Source organism: Schistocerca cancellata, chromosome 9 (assembly GCF_023864275.1).
Source record: "Schistocerca cancellata isolate TAMUIC-IGC-003103 chromosome 9, iqSchCanc2.1, whole genome shotgun sequence".
Classification (NCBI taxonomy): domain Eukaryota; kingdom Metazoa; phylum Arthropoda; class Insecta; order Orthoptera; family Acrididae; genus Schistocerca; species Schistocerca cancellata.
Genome location: NC_064634.1, coordinates 188494544 through 188516866, shown reverse-complemented (window position 1 = coordinate 188516866; position 22323 = coordinate 188494544). Strand labels below are relative to the sequence as shown.

Genomic DNA, 22323 nt, shown 5'->3' with positions numbered 1-22323 from the left:
TCAGCATCTTTCATAGCAACCATTCAGTTACTCGGCACATCAAATGTCACATACTTGCTATTCGGCTTAGTTCCACATTCATTTTGTTTCAATGTTGAATAATAAAATGATAGGAAGATAAAATTCTCTCTTCAAACTATTGTAGTTTTTTCTGAGAGATTTTGGTTTTCGTTCGCATGTTATGCCCGTGACACTTCATAAATCTGTAGCACTAATCAACTCCACCCTTACAGTCTATCAAGTTCCACTGCAGCACTAGCTGACGAGCATCTATTTACATAATTTTTATATTAATTCCAACCGCATTCTGATGGTGTCCTTGAACTCATTTTCTAGTTTTGCTCATTTTGTATTCAGTCCTCTATTTGGCACATTCAGTCTTCCTAATTTATTTTGGTTTTTCTTTTCTAGGCTGCCAATTGTGAATGTTTTTTTTTTTTCTGTTGGTAGAGAGCTGCAATGCCACCCAGCTGCTCTATTTCCATGTTGGTCTGCATATGTTACTACTTTCAATTTAAAGCCCACATCATGTTAATACCTTTTTTTTCCATTGCAAAACTAGCTACTAACAAATATATTGTACTGTTACTGGTAACAAAAATCACTTTAAATTCAAGTTCACTGGCACTGTACACTGCAATGACACAGCAAAGGCAAAACAGTGTTCTGGGTTTGTGATGGTGGGGTGAGATGAGACAGTTTTAGCAAGCTTGTGCATCCCCGTCACTCATGTCGAGTCCAATGTTGCCAGACAAGAGATAAGTTTCCTGTGGCACCGAATATATGGCCATTTTTAAGACTGGTGGGAGTTTTAAGTCAAACACTTGATATTTTTATTCTAATTTCTCGTATAAGATGCGCCTGAATTTTGGAGGCAATTTTTTGAATCAAGTCAAGTTGCAGACAGGCACAATACACACACACACACACACACACACACACACACACACACACACACACACACAAACACACAAACACACACACACACACACACACACACACGAGAGAGAGAGAGAGAGAGAGAGAGAGAGAGAGAGAGAGAGAGAGAGAGAGAGAGAGAGAGAGAGAGAGACTACATGGTTGGGGGGGGGGGGGGGTTAGTGGGAAAAGGCAGTACACAATCTAGATGGGGAAGAAATGGTGGGGGCAGAAGAGAGAAGGGTAAAGGTACGGAGAAATACGTTAGCACAGGTTTAGAAGAGGTGGATTAAGAGAGTGTAAGATAACCTGGAGAGAGAAGTCCCACCTGCATAGTTAGAGAAAATTGTGCTGAAAGGGAGTATCCAAATGGTCTGAATAGTGAAGCAACTGATGAAGTCATTTGTGCTGTGCTGTGGTGTGCAGCCTGTTCGGTAAAATGGTGGTCAAGTTTCCTGTTTACTCCATGGCCATTCATGTGAGTAGATGATTACTTGTCATAACCACAAGAGATTTTGTTATGGTTTGGGTTACAACTGTCAAAGTGGAGGTACTTTGGTGGTTGGTGCGCTTGATATGAAGAGAAGTATTTATGGATCCATCTAAGAGATGGACATTGATGTCTAGGAAGGTGGTTCACTGAATTGGGAAGGACCTGATGAAGTGGTTTTGGGAACACTAACCACTAACAGTACCTCCACTTTGACAGCTGTCTTCTGTTCCATATCAAGAATGAACTTCCTCACAGCCTAACTAACTATGGACAATGCATTTACAGTGGACAGCAGACTCCTGTTGAAATACACCAATAAGCATACTACAGCCTTTATTGGCCACAATATTCCATTTGGCTCATTCATAAACAGATCTCTTGTGCTATGTCCTCCTCGACAAGTAGACTTGGTAACCAGGCATCATCCTGCAATCCCTGATTATCCAATGTCAGCCACATCTTTGACCAGTGCTTTGATTACCTCTCGCCTTGCCCTGAAATGGGGAATATCCCACCCACATGATTGAAAGTAATGTTTTGCCACCCACCCCACTTACAGAATATCTTTGACCATCCCCATTCCAACCTGGACCCCACACATCATTCCCCTGTGGTTGGCACAGATGAAAGATCTGTTTCATACACCCAGCCACCAACTCCTACTGCAGTTGAGTCACAGGCATTTCGTGCCCAATAAAAGGCAGGGTCACGTGTTAAAGCAGCCATGTTATACATATATATATCTGCTATGCTGCAATTACTTCACAGCATTCTATAGGGACATGACAAGTAACCAACCGTCTACTCACATGAATGGCTACTGCCAATCTCTCTCTCTCTCTCTCTCTCTCTCTCTCTCCCCCCACCTTCTTCTTTTCCACTGCTTTCCCTTTCTCTCTCTCTCTCTCTCTCTCTCTCTCTCTCTCTCTCTCTCTCCCCCCCCCCCCCCATCTCTGCCTCCTCCTTCACCTCATCTCCCCCTTCTCCCATCCATCTTACTATATCTCTTACACACTCTAGCCTCTGAACTCCTTTCAAGTCTTGTTGTGAGGCTACTGAGTCATCTGTCCAAAGACCTGCCTCGTAGTATTCCGCTACATGCTCCTTGCTTGTGCATCCTTCACCACCCCTCCCCACCTCCATCAAACCAGGCAAATAATCAGTATCATCATGATCATGTGAGTGACAGTTAAGGAGTCTGCATTGTGTGGCAACGTGTGTACGTTTGCTAGAAAAATAGCAAGATCCCAACAGTTAGTAATAATGTTTTCTGTTACATGTGACTATGTACCACAAGCAGTCCCTGATTTTATGTATAGTGAAAGAAAAGGTATTTTACAATGTACTTTACCACATCCCAATCAAACATGTTACCATATCTTAATTACAGACAGGCAATTCTCATAACACCAATGTAAATAATGAATTAACATTTTGGCAACAAAATATGGCAACAGTAAATTTCTGGGTGTGTAGGTGGATGAAAATCTGATCACATTTTGTTTGTGGAAAAGTAGTAGTAGCAGCTTATATCTCCCTAGCCTAGCATTAGAAATAGTATACCAGGAAACAATTTATCCCTTTCTTAACTAGAGCATTGAATTATGAGGCTGTGCAGCTGATCTTCATTTAAGAAGTATATTCCTATTAAAGAAAAGTGGAATAAGACTTGTACATGGGATAGACCACAGAGAATTATATCATGTGTGTTTGTGCAGCATTAATATCTAACAATATATTCTTTACACATACTTAAATTACTCATGTTTTATGGGCAAGTTATCATACATGAGATAAAATAAAAACAATGAGTGAAATTAAAAACAACAGATTAAAGCACATACATCAATGGTTTGATTTAACAAACTACCCAAAACTCTGAGAACATATAAATGGGGAATGACCATACAAAATTTTCTAATAGATAAACGTTCATTTTCACTCAATGAATTTTAAGACACTGTTTGTGATTAAGGCTATAGCATATCAGCAGCAGTAAATTATGTGTATCAAATAGATAACATACTTTGTAAGTGTGATTATTGTAATACTATTATTCCTGAAATCTGCAAAAGAAAAAAATTATAACTTAGCTATTTTTCTATGCATATGCTGTTCAAATTTACATACTTGTCACAGGACTCTACAATCTTTCCTACACATTCTGTACACATTGCTGGTAAGTTGTTTGTTCAGACACTAATGTGCTCTTTCAGTTCATTGTCATTTCCAAGCTATTTTTCACCCAAAAAATCCTTCAATTTCAAAGACAAATAGTAATCACCTGGAGCAAAATGCAGGCTACAAGCAGATGTCAAAAATTTCCACTTAAGCTACCAAAGATCACAGTATTTATTACCATTAACCTAAAGACATAGGAAAAACTCTAGTATGCTATTATTATCACCACCACCACCACCACCACCACCACCACCACCACCACCTCAAACACCCAAACATAACCTATCCTTTTGGATCACTGCCTAGTTTGGAGAAAATACAACACTTAGATATCCAAGTGTCAACAGATAAAATAATTTAAACTTTAGGAGACCAATCACCAAAAGCAGAAGCAATGAGTTGTCAACAAGCACATGGAAAAGACAAACAAAACTTTGCTAGCTTTCGTAAGTGTTAAGAGATAAACAGACAGAGAAAAAATTCTTTATTTATCCCATTCATTCCATTTTTATGATGTGTTGGATTATCTTTGACATTATTTAAAAAAGGACAAAGTGTTGTTATAATGTTGCTCCGTTACTGCTTTAATGGTGTATGCAGTTTCTCTCTCAATAAGTACAATGTGTGTGATACAACACTTTTATTCCATTACAACAATGGTTGTGGGCCCTGTTGTGCTAATGAAGAAAACAGAAAACTGTGTTAGTGTCAATTAACATACCTAAACCTCATTGGCGTGGTGAAGACAAAATATTTGCCAATACTGGCTCATTATTTTTGTTCGACACATTTGAAAAATGTTAATTAAAGCCGAGCTGTGTTTGTGGTCTCACGGGAAAGAAAACAACACTAAACTGAGTGGGAAAATAAACAGAGATGATGGAAAACAGACACACCATTGAGAAACCAAGTGGAGTGAATTTACACTTCCTGGTCATATTGGATGAAAATGATTCTACTAGATTCTGATTTGTGGACTATAATTGTGTCTGGTACGAGGAACCTGACAAAGATGCATCAGCTGCTGGTAAAGCATATATAACACATCATGGTAAGGTGTCAGCACAGGTTGTACTTTCTATATTTGACACACAGAAAATACATATACAAAATTTTTCAAAACCAAAAACATTACGGGAAGAACTTCAAAATATGTGCCACAAGAGATAGCAAATTTCACACAACTGATACAGAAGTTATATTCACTAAAAATGAAGAATTGTGAATACATGAGAAATTATCTAGAAAAAAAAAATTAATAAAAAAAAATTGGAGATATAGCAACGACTATTCTGTGTGGATTTCCAAACGAATGGGCTCTAGCTGTTACAGCTTTGTGCAATTTGCCAGATAATTACTTTAAGTGTGCTACAAGTAAAATTATTTTACATATGCTACAATTAAAAGGCCTCTACTTGCTGAAGATGCAAGACATCATGAATACAATGAAATAAACATTCTGTTATGTCCTTGAAAGGTATTTTTGATACAGAAGATTTCAAGATCTACGATAAATGTAGAAGACTGCTCATTAAAATTCACGAGAAAGGTTGTTTATATCATACAAATACAAGAAATGTGCAGCCGACAGATTAATAAACATCTTGAGAAATAATGAATGAAACACAAAATCACTAGACTTATGGTATTGTTGAATGATGTATCATAGTAAGTGTACAGTAAACAACATAATAAGAAAGGAAGTAGTCCTGTGACTAGGCTGTGAAAAAGAAGAACCCCGTTTGCAGGCTGTTTTCGCAGCTAAATCAGCACAAAGACCATTTCTAAAAACTGTATCACAAGATCCGAAGGAACAAACAACCATTTTACAACTTGTTTATAGTGATCACATAGGAACTACTGGTGTTCCAAGTTTAAGAGGCAATAGATAAATAATGAGTATCCTGGATGACGCAAACAGATATATAATTGTGCATCTTTTAAAAAATAAGGATGAACTATTTGAAGAATTCAGAACTCTGCACAAATGATCAAAGTTTTGTGAATCTAAACGAATTTGGCATGAAATAACAACAACATACACACCACAGCAAAACTGTGTAGCTGAATGCCTCAACAGAGCATTAATGGTCATGGTAAGGTTACAGTTGCTAGGAAGTAATTTACTGAAGAGTTCTTGGGCTGAGCTGAGTACACTGCAGCATACATAAGGAATCGTGTTACGAATAGCCACAAAAAAAAAAAAAGAGGTCATTCTAAATTACCCACAAGGGCAGAAAAAGATGTTCTTATAGGGTATTCTCCATATAGCCATGGATACAGGATCTGGATGCCAAAAACAAAAAAGGTTTTCAAATCTAGTGACTACACAGTAAAAGAACTTTTCAGTGGAAATGCTCAACTGAAAGTAATAAACAGAAGGAATCTACTGAACTGTACAATGACATAGCATTATCATTTCCAAGTCTTGAAGATGAAATATTAAGGGAAAAACCACTGAAGAGGAATTTAATGGTTCTCAAATTGGGAAGAAACTAAAGGTAATCAGGAACCTGTGGAACATACTGCAACTTCATTAAGTAGAAAAAGAAAAAAAAAAAGAAAGAAAGAAAGAAAAAAAAGAAACAACAGGTTTAAGCTAGTCATCCAATGACACTTCACTTCATTCCAGAGAGAAGGCTTATGCTGAAAAAAAAAAAAAAAAAACAAATGTCATGCAAGGAAGGAACACTGATGATCCATTATCGTATCATGAAGCAGTTAATTCTGATGAGGCAGTGGAATGAATAATTGCAACGAATGAAGAAATTAACTCCTTGAAGAATCATGGTGCTTGGAAATTGGTTGCACTACAATCTCGTGTAGGTCCTGCAAAGAACATATACGTATGTAGAAAGAAGAGTGTCGGTGAGAAGTAGTGGCAAAGGGATTTAGTCAGACAGAAGATGTAGTCTATAAAGAGATCTATGCGCCTGTTTCATGTGTTGAGAAAAATTAGCATATTGGTTAGTAAGAAGTGAAGAGTGCATATCTGTATACCAAATTAAAGGAAAATGTATATATGCTCTGGGCAGAAGGTTTCATCAAGAAGGATAAAAAGTTTTGTTTACAAGTTAAACAGGGCAATATATAGAGTGAAACAAAAAGTGGAAGATACTGGAATGATCATTTAGGTAACTCACTAGAAAAACTGGGATTTATTCAAAATGCTATAGATCCATATGTACAAGCTAAGTGCAAAAGGAAGAGAAAGCTGTTCTGTCTGTATACATGGATGACATGCTTCCATTTTCATAAATGAAGAGATGAGGCAAAAGGTAAAAATTCTTCTAGAAAGTGCTTTGAAATCAAGCACATGGGCTTGGTGTCACACATTAGGAGTGAAATTTGAGAACAGCAAAAACATGGAACAATTAGTCTTTCTCAAAAGGAGTACACTAATCAACTACTTGATAGATTTGGACTTCAAAATGCTAAGGGCACCAAGACCCAGTGGAAATGAAACTGAATTTCTTTGATGAGAAGTGTGAAGAAGAAGTTAAAAATCCTCCATATCATGAACTTTTTGGTGACTTCTTTACTGTCTCCAGGGAACCTGACCAGACATAGTTTTCTCAGTGGTAAAGTTGTTACAATATTGTTCAAAATTTAATATGAACCATTTGAATGCGACAGAAAAGGGTACTAAGATATGTGAAGGAAACATTGCATTACAAAATCATACACTATCCCACTGGTCAAATGCTTGAAGCATTTGCTGATGTTAATTGGGCTACTGGAATAGACAACTGCAAATGCATTACTCCATATGTAATATTACTGACAGGATCTCCAGCGTACTGGGCAGAGAATGAAACAAACTGCAGTTGTGCTGAGCACAATGGAAGCAGAATACATGTCAGTGGCACCTATGCAAGTGAGGTGGTATGGATAAGAGAATTACTGAAGAGCCTTAACCTTAAAGGACTAACTGGAGAATCAACATCTGTGTGGTGTGATAGTCAAGCAGCAATCGTACACTTCAAGAATCATATACACACACCAAGAACAAAGCATACTGCCATAAAACATCATTTCACCAGGGAGAAAGTACTGGATGGAACGACTGACATTCGATACATTTTGACAGATAAACATTAGGCATATTTGTTAAGAAAGCCATTGAACCAGAATATTCGTGAATGTCATTAAGAAAATGTTACTCAAAATGATATATGTGGCTATTTTTAGATATCATTTTGAGGGAGGGAGTGTTAAGAGACAAACATGCCAAGAAGAGATCCTTTATTTATTTTATTCACTCCTTTTTATGATGTGACTGGATTTTCTTTGACGTTATGAAAAAAAATGTTGTATAGTGTTATTCTGCTGCTGCGTTAATAGTGGATGCAGTTCGTATTTCACAAAATATAATGTATGTGATATAACAAGTTTATTCCATTAGAACAAGAAGAAATCATTTGATGAGCTAGAAAACACATGCACACACAGACAGTGGAGACGAGTAGCTAGCAGCTTCGAAAGAGGTCACCCATCACCTGTCCCCAATTCTCTCCTCCTGCTTCCTGCCTCTTTCTTCCTCTACCCATGTGTCTGACACAACCTTCACCCCAGTCCACCTGCCAAACTTCACTCCCTGCACTGTGTGTCCAGCCAGCACACTGCAGGTGCACAGGCAGAAGTGTGTGTGTGTGTGGGGGGGGGGGGGGGGGGGGGGGTTAGGCAGGCAGATTTCAAACATTTATACTTCAGGTTAGCTGACAGCCAGTCAGTTTTGGTAAACAACACGAAATGGTTGTTTATTATGTCACCTCTTCACAAAGGGGGCATTTCTGATACTTTCACACTCATCTTTTCACCTTACAATCACTTCAAAATACAATTTTATCTTCATACAAGAACTTGTTGCTATATTAAACATGCATAAAAGAAAACATCTCTACTCATCAAATAGAGAAGGGAGTGAGCAGCAGACTCCAGAAACTAGTTTAACTTTGAGAAAGTCTTGTCAGAGCATCTCCTGTTGTCGCTGCCTGACAGGATTCTTCAGAGGAGGGGTAGGAAAGAAGAAGATTGGGACAGAAAAACATGTTTTGGTGGTACAATTAGTTGGGTGCAGGGAAAAGTTTGGGATAGGCCACTAGGAAGAACAAGGAAAGAAAAAAAGAGGGAGGTGGCAGAATAAAGAGGAAGCAACAAAAAGTTAGAGAAAGGGACAGGAAGTAGGAAAATTTTCCAAAAAGTGGGCTGGTAGACAGTAGAAGAAAGGTGAAGGGAAGAAAAGCTGGTGTGGCAGGAAGAGGAACCATTACATGGGAGGATGTAAAACAACCTACCACTGATTCAAAATTCCTTTTGCAGCCTTCTAAGGATTGTAGAGGGACTTAGCATATGAAGTTTTGATAAGGAAACAATGTCTGGATATGTCTTGTCTGGATGTAAAATCAGTTTGAAGATCAGATCACTTTGAAATCTTTCACTGTGCAGTATACACGCAAGCTGAGAAAAGGGCGCTGTCGTCAGTCGCTGTTCTAATTATGACCTTACGTAACACCTTCATCCGAATCCAACAACAATTACAAGAAATTGGTACGTTCAAAGCTGGGAGGGATGGTTATGGTGTTCCACGGATGCATTGCACTCTCAATTTTAAATGGGCCATTCTTTGTCACATAGGAGAGAACCCAAGGACAAGTACTTGAAACACTGCCCACGCTGTGCACTCCTACAACACACTGGCCAGAGTTCAATAATATACTCTGCGTGCATACTGTGAAATGGCAGAGTTGACAGTGATCTTATCCTCAAATTGATTCTGCATCCAAACGGCACATTTCCAGAGATGGGTTCCTTATCAAAATGTCATCTACTAAGTCCCCTCTACAACCCTAGAATCCTGTAATAGGAATTTTGAACCACCTTGTATGTACATATTCTGCAAATTACTGAAGAACATGGCAGTGAATAAGTAGCTTGGTGCCAAAGGTTAAAATTTTCTTCCCATTCCAGTCATATATGGAATTTGGGAAGAATGTCTGCTTACATGCTCCCGTGTGTGTTGCAAACAGTCTAATCCTGTGTTCATGGCCCCTATGGGAGTGATATGAATAAAAATTAAGAATATCTCTAGTTTCTTCACTTAATACATGAACTTGATACATTTTAAGTAGGCTTTTTTCAATGTTTCTGTGACACTCTACCATGGATCAAACCTGTGACCATATGTGTTGCCCTTCTTCGTATACATTCAATATACCCTCAGTTTTGTGTGGTAGGCCACACACTTGAGTAATGTTCTAAGACTGACTGCATTTTCCCAGTATTCTGCCAATGAACCACAGTCTAATACTTGTCTTACTTGTACCTGAGCTTACGCAATCAATCCATTTAATATACCTATAAACTGTTACAGCCAAGTATTAGTGTTGGTTGACTGGTCTCGATTGTGATACATAGATGTAGTTACAGGGTATTATTTTACAGTGTTTTCTGAAGCGTAAAATTTCACATTTTGAACATTTGTACCAAGATAATAATCCTTGTACCAGTTTAAAATCTTATCAAGATATGATTGTATATTTGCACAGTTTGTTTACAGTTGGTATCTCATTATAGGTGACTGCATCATATGATAAAAGTCTATTATGAGTACTGTCTGCCAGTCATGAAAATGCAATATAAACAACATGGGTGCTAACACACTTCCCTATGCCTCAAGTTACTTCTTCTTCTGTAAACAACTCTCCAACCATTATGACGTGCTGTGCCCTACTTAGCAAGAAATCCTCACTCTAGCCAAAAATTTTGTTGGACACTCCATATAATTGCACTTTTGCTAATAATGGTTTGCGTGGCACGGGGTAAAAAGTTTTTCAGTTTTTTGATTGAGGGATCTATGGAACATTATGGATAAACTGGGAGATAAATCATTTGCAAATTCTGTACGGAAAATGACAAGATTCAATAGGACACAGGAGCCTTGTTTAATTTTAGTGACTTTAGCTGATTCCCAGTGCTACTGACACTAATTTCTGTATCATTTGCCTATGTCATGGTGCAAGTAGTAAACTGAGGCATTACATCTTAACAGAATATATTCCTTAGTAAAGGAACAATTGAAAATGGAATTCAACACTACTGCTTTTCCTTTGCTAGCCCCAGTTTAAGTTTTTATACTATCCCTGAGTGACTGAACACTTCACTTTGGTGCGATAGTCTTTACATATGACCAAATTTTCTTTGGAAATTATTACAGATATTTCGAAAAGATTTTGCTGTGGTAATCACTGAAGTATTCACACATTGGACTCTTGACAGCCAAACACGTCATTCAACACTCTCTGTTGATAGCTATCTAGCTTTCTTTCATACCTGTTATGCAGCAGTCACTGTTTCTTAAAAAGTTATTTCACAGAGACAGTAAATTATGGAAGGTCCCTTCCACATAGCAGTTCTACTATGTGATTATTTATATAGGTCTCCTCACCTAGTCTTTCAGGCTCACATCACACTTCCTCTACACACTTTTGTCAAAAGATAAATGTTTAATTTCTCCTTGTTATAGCTACCTATTTTCTAGCTTACTGGACATGAAAAGCCATCTACTTGTTTCAGTTGTCACTGGTATTTTACTAATCACTGTTGCTACAACTGCCTCGTGGCCACTGATACCAGTTTCAATATGAACATCCAAAAAACTGTCGGGTTATTGATTGTGATTATGTTGTGTTGTAGGCAGCTTTCAAGGATGGTATTTAATAATGTTTCACAAGATAACTAGTCACACCCACCATTTACAAACCTGCAATTTTCTATATCTGACTGTTGGGAGATTAAAGTCTATTCCAGTGATTTGGAAACATAGTATTAGAGGAGGAAAATGGGAAAAGGGCCAATAACAGTCCTTGGGAACACACAAATTTTAAATTTAACTATTAAAAAGACACAATACAAAACTGCAGTAAATGAAGCTGGCAAAAGGGAATGCAGATGAATAAAAAAATGAGTGACAACAAGTGCAAGAATAGCAGAGCAGTGACTATAAAAAAAATTACAAAGCTGTAGCAGCAAGCATGGCAGAGAGTAAGTTAGATGCCACTTACAGGAAATTAAAGAGACTTTTGGAGAAAAGAGAAGCAGCTGTATGACCGTCAAAAGGTCAGACAGTGAGCCAATACTAAACAAAGAGGGGAATGCTGGAAGGAATATATACAACAGAAAAGGAACTTTATGAAAATATTGTCGACTGGAAGATGAAAAAGGTAAAGAATATGTAATGAGATATTTTTCTGCAAGATGAGTTTGACTGAGAATTGAAAGACATAAGATGAAACAAGAGGTTTGGAGTAGACGACCTCCTCTCAGAGATACAAAAGTGTGCCGAAAAATAGTGCACCTAAATTTTTTATGTGAAAAATCTTAAAGCTTTTTATATAAAACAAACATTATTAACATTCTACATCTTTATTCCCCGTGTCTACACATTTGCAGTGTTCTGGCACTAGAGGCATCACGGTAACTACATCGGTGCAAGGGAAACAGCACGCTGTAATCAAGTTTCAAATTCAAAGAGTTTGTCAACATATGGAGCACCCTTTCCTTCATATAGACAATGCAAAATTACACAAGAGCATGCGACATATGCAATAATCTGATGCCTTGGGTTCACTGTCAGAGATCACTCTCAATACCATAATGACTTGGTTCCATCTGATTTTCATCTGTTTGCAAACCTGAAAGAACACCTTCAAGGACTTCACTTTGATAGTGATGACACAGTGCAAGCAAAGGTGAGATTGTGGCTCTATCAGTATAGTCGCACTTTCTACAGCAACGGTATCAACAAATTAGCTTCTCATTGTGTTCATTGGCAGGGAGACAATATTGAGAAATAAATATGTAGAAATGAAGAATCAAAGTGTAGAATGTGAATACAGTTTGTTTTACTTAAAAGCTTTCAAGAGTTTTCATATGAAAAAATTCAGATGCGTTACTTTTCAGCATGCCCTCAACCCCTGGGGGGAATCAATCACACAGAAACTGTTTTGCCTAGTAAGCAGTTAAGCATAATTTCATTTGTTGCTAGTTCCACGGAAAATAACTACAACCTCTTGCTATGATGTGGAACAAGTCAGTTCCTGAGTGGTGATACACTTTCTCAGTGAGAAAAATATGGCAACATACTGACCATTTATTAGATTGGTGCATAAATTCATAGCATTTTTGTTTTGTATGTTGGTATTCCTGTTGATGTGGGATTATTTATCAACTGTCATTTTGTTGTTATTTGAGTTTACATATTGTCATTTTATCATCTGGAGATAGTGAGTGAAGCTGCGGATGCTAGAAAATGGAGCGCCAAGTGGAGAAATTCCAATATTTCTGACATATTCTTCTATTTTAGCTGAACAGGGAGGGGGGGGGGGCGGCAACAGCAGTGTAGGCAGACAGAAACATTTGTGCCTTGTATGGGAGTAATGCCATCAGATAGAGCATGGAAAGAAAACGGTTTTCTTGTTTTAATGAAGATCATTTTGACATTACTGACTCACCATGCTCAAGAAAATCTTTGGGGCTTGAAGAAGATAATTTTAAATGAATTAATCCACAGTGATCCACGTCAGCATACTCAAGAGCTGGAAATGTGATGGAACTGCGAACATTCCATCGTTATGTGACATTTGCATGCACTGGGAAAGGTTCAAAAATCAGATGTATGGGTTCTGCATGCTCTAAGCCAAAATCACATAAATCAGTGGGTGGCTAGATGTGCATCTCTGGTTGCTCGTCATCAACTGGCTCTTGAACAAAAGCAACCATTCCTACCCTCTATTGTTACTGGTGATAAGAAATGGATTCTTTGTGTTAACACAAGGAAAAGAAAGGAATGGCTGAGCCCAAACAAAGCACCAACTCACTGTACAAAGACCTGCACGCATCCACTACAGGTAATGCGATGCATCTGGTGGATCAGTAAGGGTGTGGTGTACTACAAACTATGTGGTCTAACCATTACTGCCGACTTTTACTGTCAAAAACTGAGAAGTCTTGGTGATGCTATCCAAGAACAATAACAAGGAAGACTGCATGAAGTAGTGCTACTCCACACAATGTCTGGTTGCATTCTACTAAACTGAGAAAAAGTGCTCTACAGGAGTTGGGTTGGGAAGTCATTTCACATCTTCCTTGTTCACCTGATCTTGCACCCTCAGGTTTTCAGCTTTTCTGCTCTCTGTCAAACAACCTTCAAGGAACTTGCTTTCCACATGAAAATACACTCCAAATATGGCTCAACAAGTTCTTTGCCTGTAGAGCTTGTGATTTCTACAGCCCCAAAATTGAAAAATTATCCCTATATCGGCAAACAGTTGTAAATAGTGAAGGAGAATGTATTATTGATGACGAAAGTCTTTTATGTGTCTCTGTTGTGTTTATTAAACTTACCAAAAACCACTACAAACTTATGCACCAACTCAATACATAACGTCCCCCTCCTCTCCTCTCCTCTCCCCCATAGTCCATGTTTCACTACCATACAATACAGTGCTGTGCTCCAAACAAACATTCTCAGGAATTTCTTCCTCAAATTAAGACCTATGTTTGTTACTATTAGAGTCCGCAGCTCGTGGTCGTGCGGTAGCGTTCTCGCTTCCCACGCCCGGGTTCGATTCCCGGTGGGGTCAGGGATTTTCTCTGCCTCGTGATGACTGGGTGTTGTGTGATGTCCTTAGGTTAGTTAGGTTTAAGTAGTTCTAAGTTCTAGGGGACTGATGACCATAGATGTTAAGTCCCATAGTGCTCAGAGCCATTTGAACCATTTTGTTACTATTAGACTTCTCTTGGGCAGGAATGTCCTTTTTGCCAGTGCTAGTCTGCTTTTGATGTCGTCGCTCCATTCACCATTGGTTATTTTGCTGCCTAAATAGCAGAGTTTCTTAGCTTTGTCCACTTTGTGACCATCAATCCTGATGTTTAGTTTCTTGCTGTTCTCATTTCTGTTACTTCTCATTAATTTCGTCTTTCTTTGATTTACTCTCAATCCATATTCTGTACTCGTTAGACTGTTCATTCTACTCAGCAGACCAGATAATTCTTTTTTCACTCAGGATAACAATGCCATCAGCAAACTGCATCACTGATATCCTTTCACCTTCAATTTTAATCCCACTCCTGAACCTTTCTTTTATTCCCATAATTGTTTCTTTGATGTACAGATGAACAGTAGGGTTGGAAGACTACATTCCTGTCTTACATCCATTTTAATCTGAGCACTTTGTTCTTGGTCGTCCACTCTCATTATTCCCCCTTGCCTCTCGTATATATTGTATATTACACATTACTAACTACTTTTTTCAGAATTTCAAACATCTTGCACCATTTTACATCGTCGACCACTTTTTTCAGGTGAACAATCCTATGAGTGTGTCTTGATTTTTTTTAGTCTTGTTTCCATTGTCAACCGCAACATCAGAATTGCCTCTCCGGTGCCTTTACCTTTCCTAAAGCCAAACTCGCCATCATCTAACACATCCTCAATTTTCCTTTCCATTCTTCTGTATTTTAGTCTTGTCAACAACTTGAATGCATGAGCTGTTAAAGAGATTGTGTGATAATTCTCACGTTAGTCAGCTCTTGCAGTTTTCAGAATTGTATGAATGATTTTCTTCCAAAAGTCAGATGATATGTCGCCAGGCTCATACATTAAGAAATGGGTAGTGTATTGAAATAATTTCTGTTTAATAGAATATCTTATTGACCTACTGATGAATTATATTCACACTGACCATATAGCCAGGAACACTGATTACCAACTGCAAGAGAAACCAAGGATGGGAAAAAAAATTAACTGTTACAAAGTGTCAGCACAGAAAACAGAGTTGTTACCAAGAAACAGGAACATCAACGGAACTAAAACAAGAGAGACAGACAGTAGTTGAATTAAATCAGGTGATGAAGAAGGAATTAATGTCTAGTAGACAGAAGAAGTAGTTTGATAACTTGCTACCTAATCAGACTGCTCGGCATTTAGACATTTCCTGGACCGTTATCAATTTGTCCAAACGTTCGTTATCTGATGATGAGACATCTGTGCTTGCCAAGGGAGGGACTTTTGCTGTTAGTCCGCGTTTTGTGCCCACGGAAGAAATTATAGCCAGTGTAGAAGCAGGAATTCGCAGTGTGGATCCTCTAACAGCTGAAGAAATCCGTATAGAAACAGTAAGAATATTAGCCAATGCAAAACCGCCGAAAAGTAATATAACTGTGGGTGAGAGAAGAGCTTTAAAACTCCTGAATGACGATGATAGTATTTTGGTTCTCCCAGCTGACTAAGGAAGCGCAACGGCGGTTATGGATGTGGGCGACTATCGGATTAAAATTACTGATCTGCTGGATCCGCAAGCATATAGGAAGCTGAATAAGGACCCCACTAACAGCGTTCTCAGAACTGTGTCGCGGTTAATAAAAAAGTCCTCCATTGAAGAGAGTGTACAGAAAGGTCTCTGCAATTCGGTTGCACTACCACCGAGGCTTTATGGATTGCCCAAAATTCATAAAGAAAATGTGCCGTTAAGACCGATACTAAGTGCCATTGGTTCGCCCACCTACTCGTTAGCCAAGTTTTTGACTACGCTGCTAAAACCACATGTGGGCCGTTCGGACTCTTATATAAAGAATTCGACACATTTCATCAGCAGATTGAATGGCATAGTGGTCCAGCCAGAGGACATATTGGTCAGCTTCGATGTGGTATTGCTGTTTACCATGGTTCCACTTAATGATGTATTGGAACAGCTGGATCGAATTTTCCCTGCCGATATTTCAGAACTATTTAAGTGTTTGACGACCACATACTTCAAGTGGAATGAACAGTTTTATGAGCAAACGGATGGCGTGGCTATGGGAAGCCCCCTAAGTCTCGTAATTGCAAACTTCTTTATGGAGAAATTCGAAGAACAGGCCTTAGGTACTGCCAGCTTTTCCAAATGTATGGTTCCGATATGTGGATGACACGTTTGTGCTGTGGAGACATGGTAGGGAGGAACTAAGCCGGTTCCACGACCATCTGAACAGTATAAACTCGAGAATTCAGTTTACTATGGAGGAGGAGGTAGACGGCAAGTTACATTTCCTCGATGTGCTTGTTTTTAGAAACGAAAATGGTAGTTTGGGCCACTCAGTATACCGCAAACCCACGCACACGGACCGTTATTTGCACCGGGATTCGAACCACCACCCACAACAGAAGCGGGGTGTTATCAAGATGTTAGCGGACAGAGCTAGAAATATTTGTGAACCTGAGTTGCTTGATGCTGAGATGGAACGTCTCCACAATGCACTAATGAAGAACGGATATTCGTCCGCCGAAATAAAACATGCGTTGAGGCACCCACGCAGAAATCATACTGACGTACAGGCTACTGCAAAATCTAAGGTTTTCCTGCCGTTTGTTAAAAATGTAACGGAAAGAATAGGGAGGATCTTGATGAAGCGGAATATTACCGTAATTTACAAGCCCACCAGGAAGATACAGGAATACCTTAAGCCTGCCAAGGATGCTCGCAAAACACTGGAAAAAGCTGGAGTGTATAGGATCCCATGCAGCTGTGGTGATGTTTATGTGGATACCACTAAAAGAACTGTTTCTAAACGTTTGGAAGAGCATAAGGGAAATTGCAGAAGAGGAGAAACGGAACGATCAGCTGTTGCGGAGCATGCTTTCCAGCCAGGGAACCACAATATTCGTTTCGAGGAGACGCAAGTACTAGCGGCCACAAGCGGATATTACGAAAGGCTCTACAGGGAGGCAATCAAAATCGTTAAACACCCTAATAATTTCAACCATAAGGAGGAGGGTGTGAAATTAAACGGCATATGGATGCCGGTGTTAAAGAAGATGTGTACCACCCGCCCACTACTGGGTGATGGCAACGGCGATCGACAGCGACGGACAGCGGCCAATTGCACTGACGTTTTCAAAACACGTGATGTGACGTCACGCCACGGCGTGGGAGCGCGCGGACACGGAATTTAGCGGCAGTCAGTAGCGAGCCAGTGGGTGTGTTGGACCTTCCATTGAGCTACGGACCCCCTTGAAGATGTCTCTCGCAGTCGGAGACGAAACGTTGGGAATCGACACAGAATTCATCAACCGACCACGGCATAACAGCCCGGACAATTATAATGGACATGATATCTCCATACAATACATCTGTTGTTCTGGTGTAATTTCAATGTACACTACGTTTCCAGACCTGCTACCTGGTCTCGCTCTCCATTAGTTCCTGTCCCCACTTGCCTTACATCCCTCTCCTCTTCATACACCATTCTATAATCAAAATCTTAAATCGGTCTCTCATTCCCAAAGACCCTTCTACTCCACTCACCCTGCACTTCAAGGTCTTTACACATAGGCCAAGGATTTTTTTTTTCCACAGGAGTATTTGATGTTAGCCTTCTCAAATAAAATTTGCTGTCACACAGGTGATTCATTTTAATTTAATACACATCATGGCATCATTATGTTATTTGTTATTGTTTACATAAACTAGTAGAAACCATTATTTCTACAATAATTCATTTTTTTCTGTTCGAGAAAATGCCACACTCTACAAATATTGTGTTATAATGAACATTATTATTTAGTTATACATCAACTGAACTCACCAAGTGCATCAGCACCAAATGTTTCATCATTGAGAGCATCATATTCCTCCTCTTCATCTTCCAACTCTGGTCCAGGTCCATCAGGCAGTTCTTCATCTAAATAGCCCTAAAAATTGTAGGTGTCAATTACTGCACTAACACAAGTAGCTTGTACAGTAACATTTTCAAACAGTAAAGGAAACAAAAACATAAATGAATAAGTATCAGTCTAAAAAAAATTTGGATGTGGGGGTCAACCTATTGCTTCAACAATGGTAGAAAAAACCGAAATATTTAGCTGAAAACCAAACGTTTCTCCACTTCCTGACACATCAAACTTATCGACACCTGCAAACTTTTTCCAAAAATTCTCGCAGCAATGTTAATCAAATCAAAGACAGTAGTCACTGTTGCAATATTTCACTGTTAATTATGAAGATGCTTCATTTGTCAGACTACATGAACCATCATACTGCAAATAAACAGGCAATATTTTACTGTTGATTATGAAGACAACGCATTTGTGAGACTATATGAATCATCATAACGCAAACAAATAGGCTATCATTCTAGTTATTAGAAGCACCAAAAATCTTACTTTTGACCTAATGCAACCTGTAAGTTATCTTTGTGATTTAGTTAGTGGCCCACAGCTCATATCCTGAATGACTGAAATATTTAGTAGCAACACATATTTAAGTAAGTGGAGCAAAGCATAAACTCTCATTACAGACATTCCAGTCTTCCTACTTTCTTCAATTTCCTTATTTACTTGAGGGGAAACTACTCTTAATACAGAGTTCTGACGCATTTTTCTAAGAATTTTTTAGTGGTCTCGAAAGCTGGTCAACAAATGTGATGAATTAAGATATTAAAGAAAATTGCCAACTTATACATGGCAGTTGGTATGGATGCACAAATTTTTTAAATAATTGCTTCCTAAATGTATTTGGGTCATATGTACAGTTATCTTAAGAGACAGTTCAGATAAAAGAGAAATGAAACACTAAGCAATTTCATATTGGTAAAATTAATATTAGTGAAATCATGATAACTGTCAACTCCAGTAAAAAGGAAAGCTCCAATAACAGTCTATTCTTGTCATATAGATGTATTAAAAATTTATGTACTGAAGCATTGTCACACTGTGACTTTCACGATAGGCTGAATATATTATTCAAATAGTTATTCTGAATGACATACCAAAGCTTGAAGACTATCTGTCAGACTTCAACCTGCAACGTAATAACACAAATCTATGTGTCAAGTTTCTCATGTCAATGAGTCATTGTCCCTATTACCATCAACAACAATCACTGTTATTTTTAATCTGTTTCTAAGCCAAAGAATGGCATCAAATCTTATGCTTGACAATATCCTTACATACTGCAACAGTACAATAGAGAGTTACAGTCATATGCAGAAAATATCATTTAAAAATTTTATAGGGGCTATGTAAGGTAATGACTGTTTATTTTGTAGTTCATTTATTTATCCTCACAAGTTAGGGTTATTAGGCCCTCTCGTACATCTAACCATGCGTTCAACATCATTTACATTATGTTCATAACCACACGAACTATAAGAAGATTAACAATTAGCATATTCCCAATGTTATTCAATCTGTACACTGAGCAAGGTATTAAGGAAACTGGGAAGAAATTTGGACACAGAATAAAGTTCAGAGAGAAGAAATAAAAACTTCAAAGTTCGCTGATGGAATTGTAATTTGTCAAAGACAGCAAAGAATTTCAAAGAGCATTTGAAAAGAAAGGATGTATCTTGAAGACAGGTTATACATAGACATAGAGTAAAATAAATGTAACTGAATGTAGTCAATTTAAATCAATCAATGCTGAGGGAATTTGATTTGGAAAGGAACCACTAAAAGTAGATGAATTCTCCCATTTCGATTGCAAAATATAACAGCAGAAGTGAGGAGGATATAAAATGCAGACTAGCAACAGCAGAATTTCTGTAAAAGTAAAATTCAGTAACACTGAATTTATATTTAAGTGCTAGAGGTCTGCTTTCAAGGTCCGAAGTGTAGCCTTGTACGCAAATGAAATGTGGATGGTAGATAGTTCAGATGAGAAGGATATAGAAACTTTTGAAATTTAGTGGTACAGGAGAATGCTACAGGTTACAGAGTTATATTGGATAACTGATGAAGTACTGAACTGAGACAAGAAATTTGTAGTACAACTTGAACATGTTGATAGGACGTATGCTGAGTTTACTAATGGTGGGCAGGAAGGGCACATGATTACAGTAAGCAGGTTTAAATGGAAATAGGTTGCAGTACTTATGCAGACATGACTGATGACCTAACATAATGTACCTACTACTGTTGCTTTACACTGATTAATTGCTTATAGGCCTAGAACCATTGCGCGTTATAATAGAAACACCCATTCAAATTTAATATTGAAAGACTCTTCATACCTCTGTATAAAATGCACATATAAGTGAATTTATAACAAAGAGAGATGGAATGGTGGTAGGGTAATATGCCTGGGAATGAATACGTGGGCCTTCTTACGCTTCTATAAATCTTCCTAATCTATAAGACTTCCAACGTACAAATTATTCATAAATCAGAATATAAATTAACAAGAATATCATATACTTGCATCACTACTATCATTGACAATGGCCACCTGTTAACATCAGTTGCTGGTGTGTAAACATAACATTCCACAGTTCCCAAAACAAATTTGGGATCTCTAGCACAAAAAGTTTTAGATTTTATTGTGAAAATCAGTGTTCTTTCAAAGTTGAAAGTGCAGACCAGTTATACAGAAATAAAATACATACAAATTATGTTGCAAATAAAACAAGTACTATATTTTTTGGGCAAAAATAAACAAAAAGAAACATGTCACACGCACCAACTCCCTGTGGAAAGCAGTAATCAGCTTCTTGCAGACTATGCTGCTAATCCACAGGCCAAACATTGGTAGTCAGCAGCTAGAACTTTTAGGAATGTGGAACACCCTGAGCCCAGATGGATGACAACTACAAATCACCCAATATAATCAACTACAATTATCACTTAAAGCCACATAATCTTTGCTAACAACACTTTACAAAAATCAGAATAACTAGAAACGAATTAGATGAAATTGCAATTACAAAAAAAAAAAGAAAACGATCCTCAGCATAAGAAAAACTACATAATGCAGCAGCCAGAACCAGAAATCTTAGGTGTTCCAGTGCATATAGGAGACATAACCAATGTTTACAACTAACAAAAACAACTCTGGTTTATGCTGTTAACTTTAAGATCACAACTGTCATTTGGCCACGCACGTCAATTATATGATTTGTGATAAGACAACTGACAAACATGTGACAAAGCTATATATCTGAGAAGTTGGGCGTTCAAATGAGGGCGCTATAAAATTTAACACGACTGCTAACCATGACTGTGGCCAACCGACGGCAAATAGGAAGCAAGAGAACGATACAGATAACATAACGTTTCATTCCCGAGGGAAGCTGGAGTAACAACTGCGGCTCCTCTAAAGTTGTTATGAATAGCGACTTACCCGCTCTGAAGTTACATAACTTTAGCACCACAAAACACATGAAAAGCACGACAATTAACTGTATAAAGGCCTTCATTGCTTTTATCTTTCAACGGTCATTTAGGTTCATAACAAGCATGTTAATGTATCAAATCTTTCTTTCCACCATACATTGTGTATACTGATACGGTTTGTACTTGGTTAAGTTAAGAGCAAACTACAAAATTGGGACATTAGTGAATATAGAATTTATTATACTAACTGATAAGGACGTGTTAAATCCAAAAAAAGAATCTGCCATTTGTTCTGTTAACGAAAAAATGTCATAATCTTCACGTCAGCATGAACAACTCAGCTGTCATGGCTGACTGTTATAAAACTTTACTGAATTAACGCTAGATGTAGCGCTAGAAACTAAGTTCGATATATGTATCGATAACAATATTGTTCGACTTATACGTTTCTCAGAATTTTGACATTAGCACTGTAGCACATCACGGCAAGATCGCGCTATGCTGGGATATGCATTGCAAAGTGAAAGCGAAAGTTCGAATATGGCAAGGACAGTGTTGTGGCGGCTTTTATAAATATACCATA

At 38.1% G+C, this 22323-nt stretch overlaps 1 protein-coding gene across 1 annotated transcript in view; it reads right to left on the bottom strand.

The window, feature by feature from the left end:
- Window positions 1-21195, bottom strand: part of LOC126100482 (protein PAT1 homolog 1) — a 110632-nt gene extending 89437 nt beyond the window's left edge. The window contains exons 1-2 of the mRNA XM_049911087.1: window positions 21088-21195; window positions 18218-18323 (exon numbers count right to left, since the gene is read on the bottom strand). Coding sequence (XP_049767044.1) covers window positions 18218-18323; window positions 21088-21153 — 172 coding nt within the window. The 5' untranslated portion in view covers window positions 21154-21195. The remainder of the gene's footprint in view (window positions 1-18217; window positions 18324-21087) is intronic.
- Between the last annotated feature and the right edge of the window lie 1128 nt (window positions 21196-22323).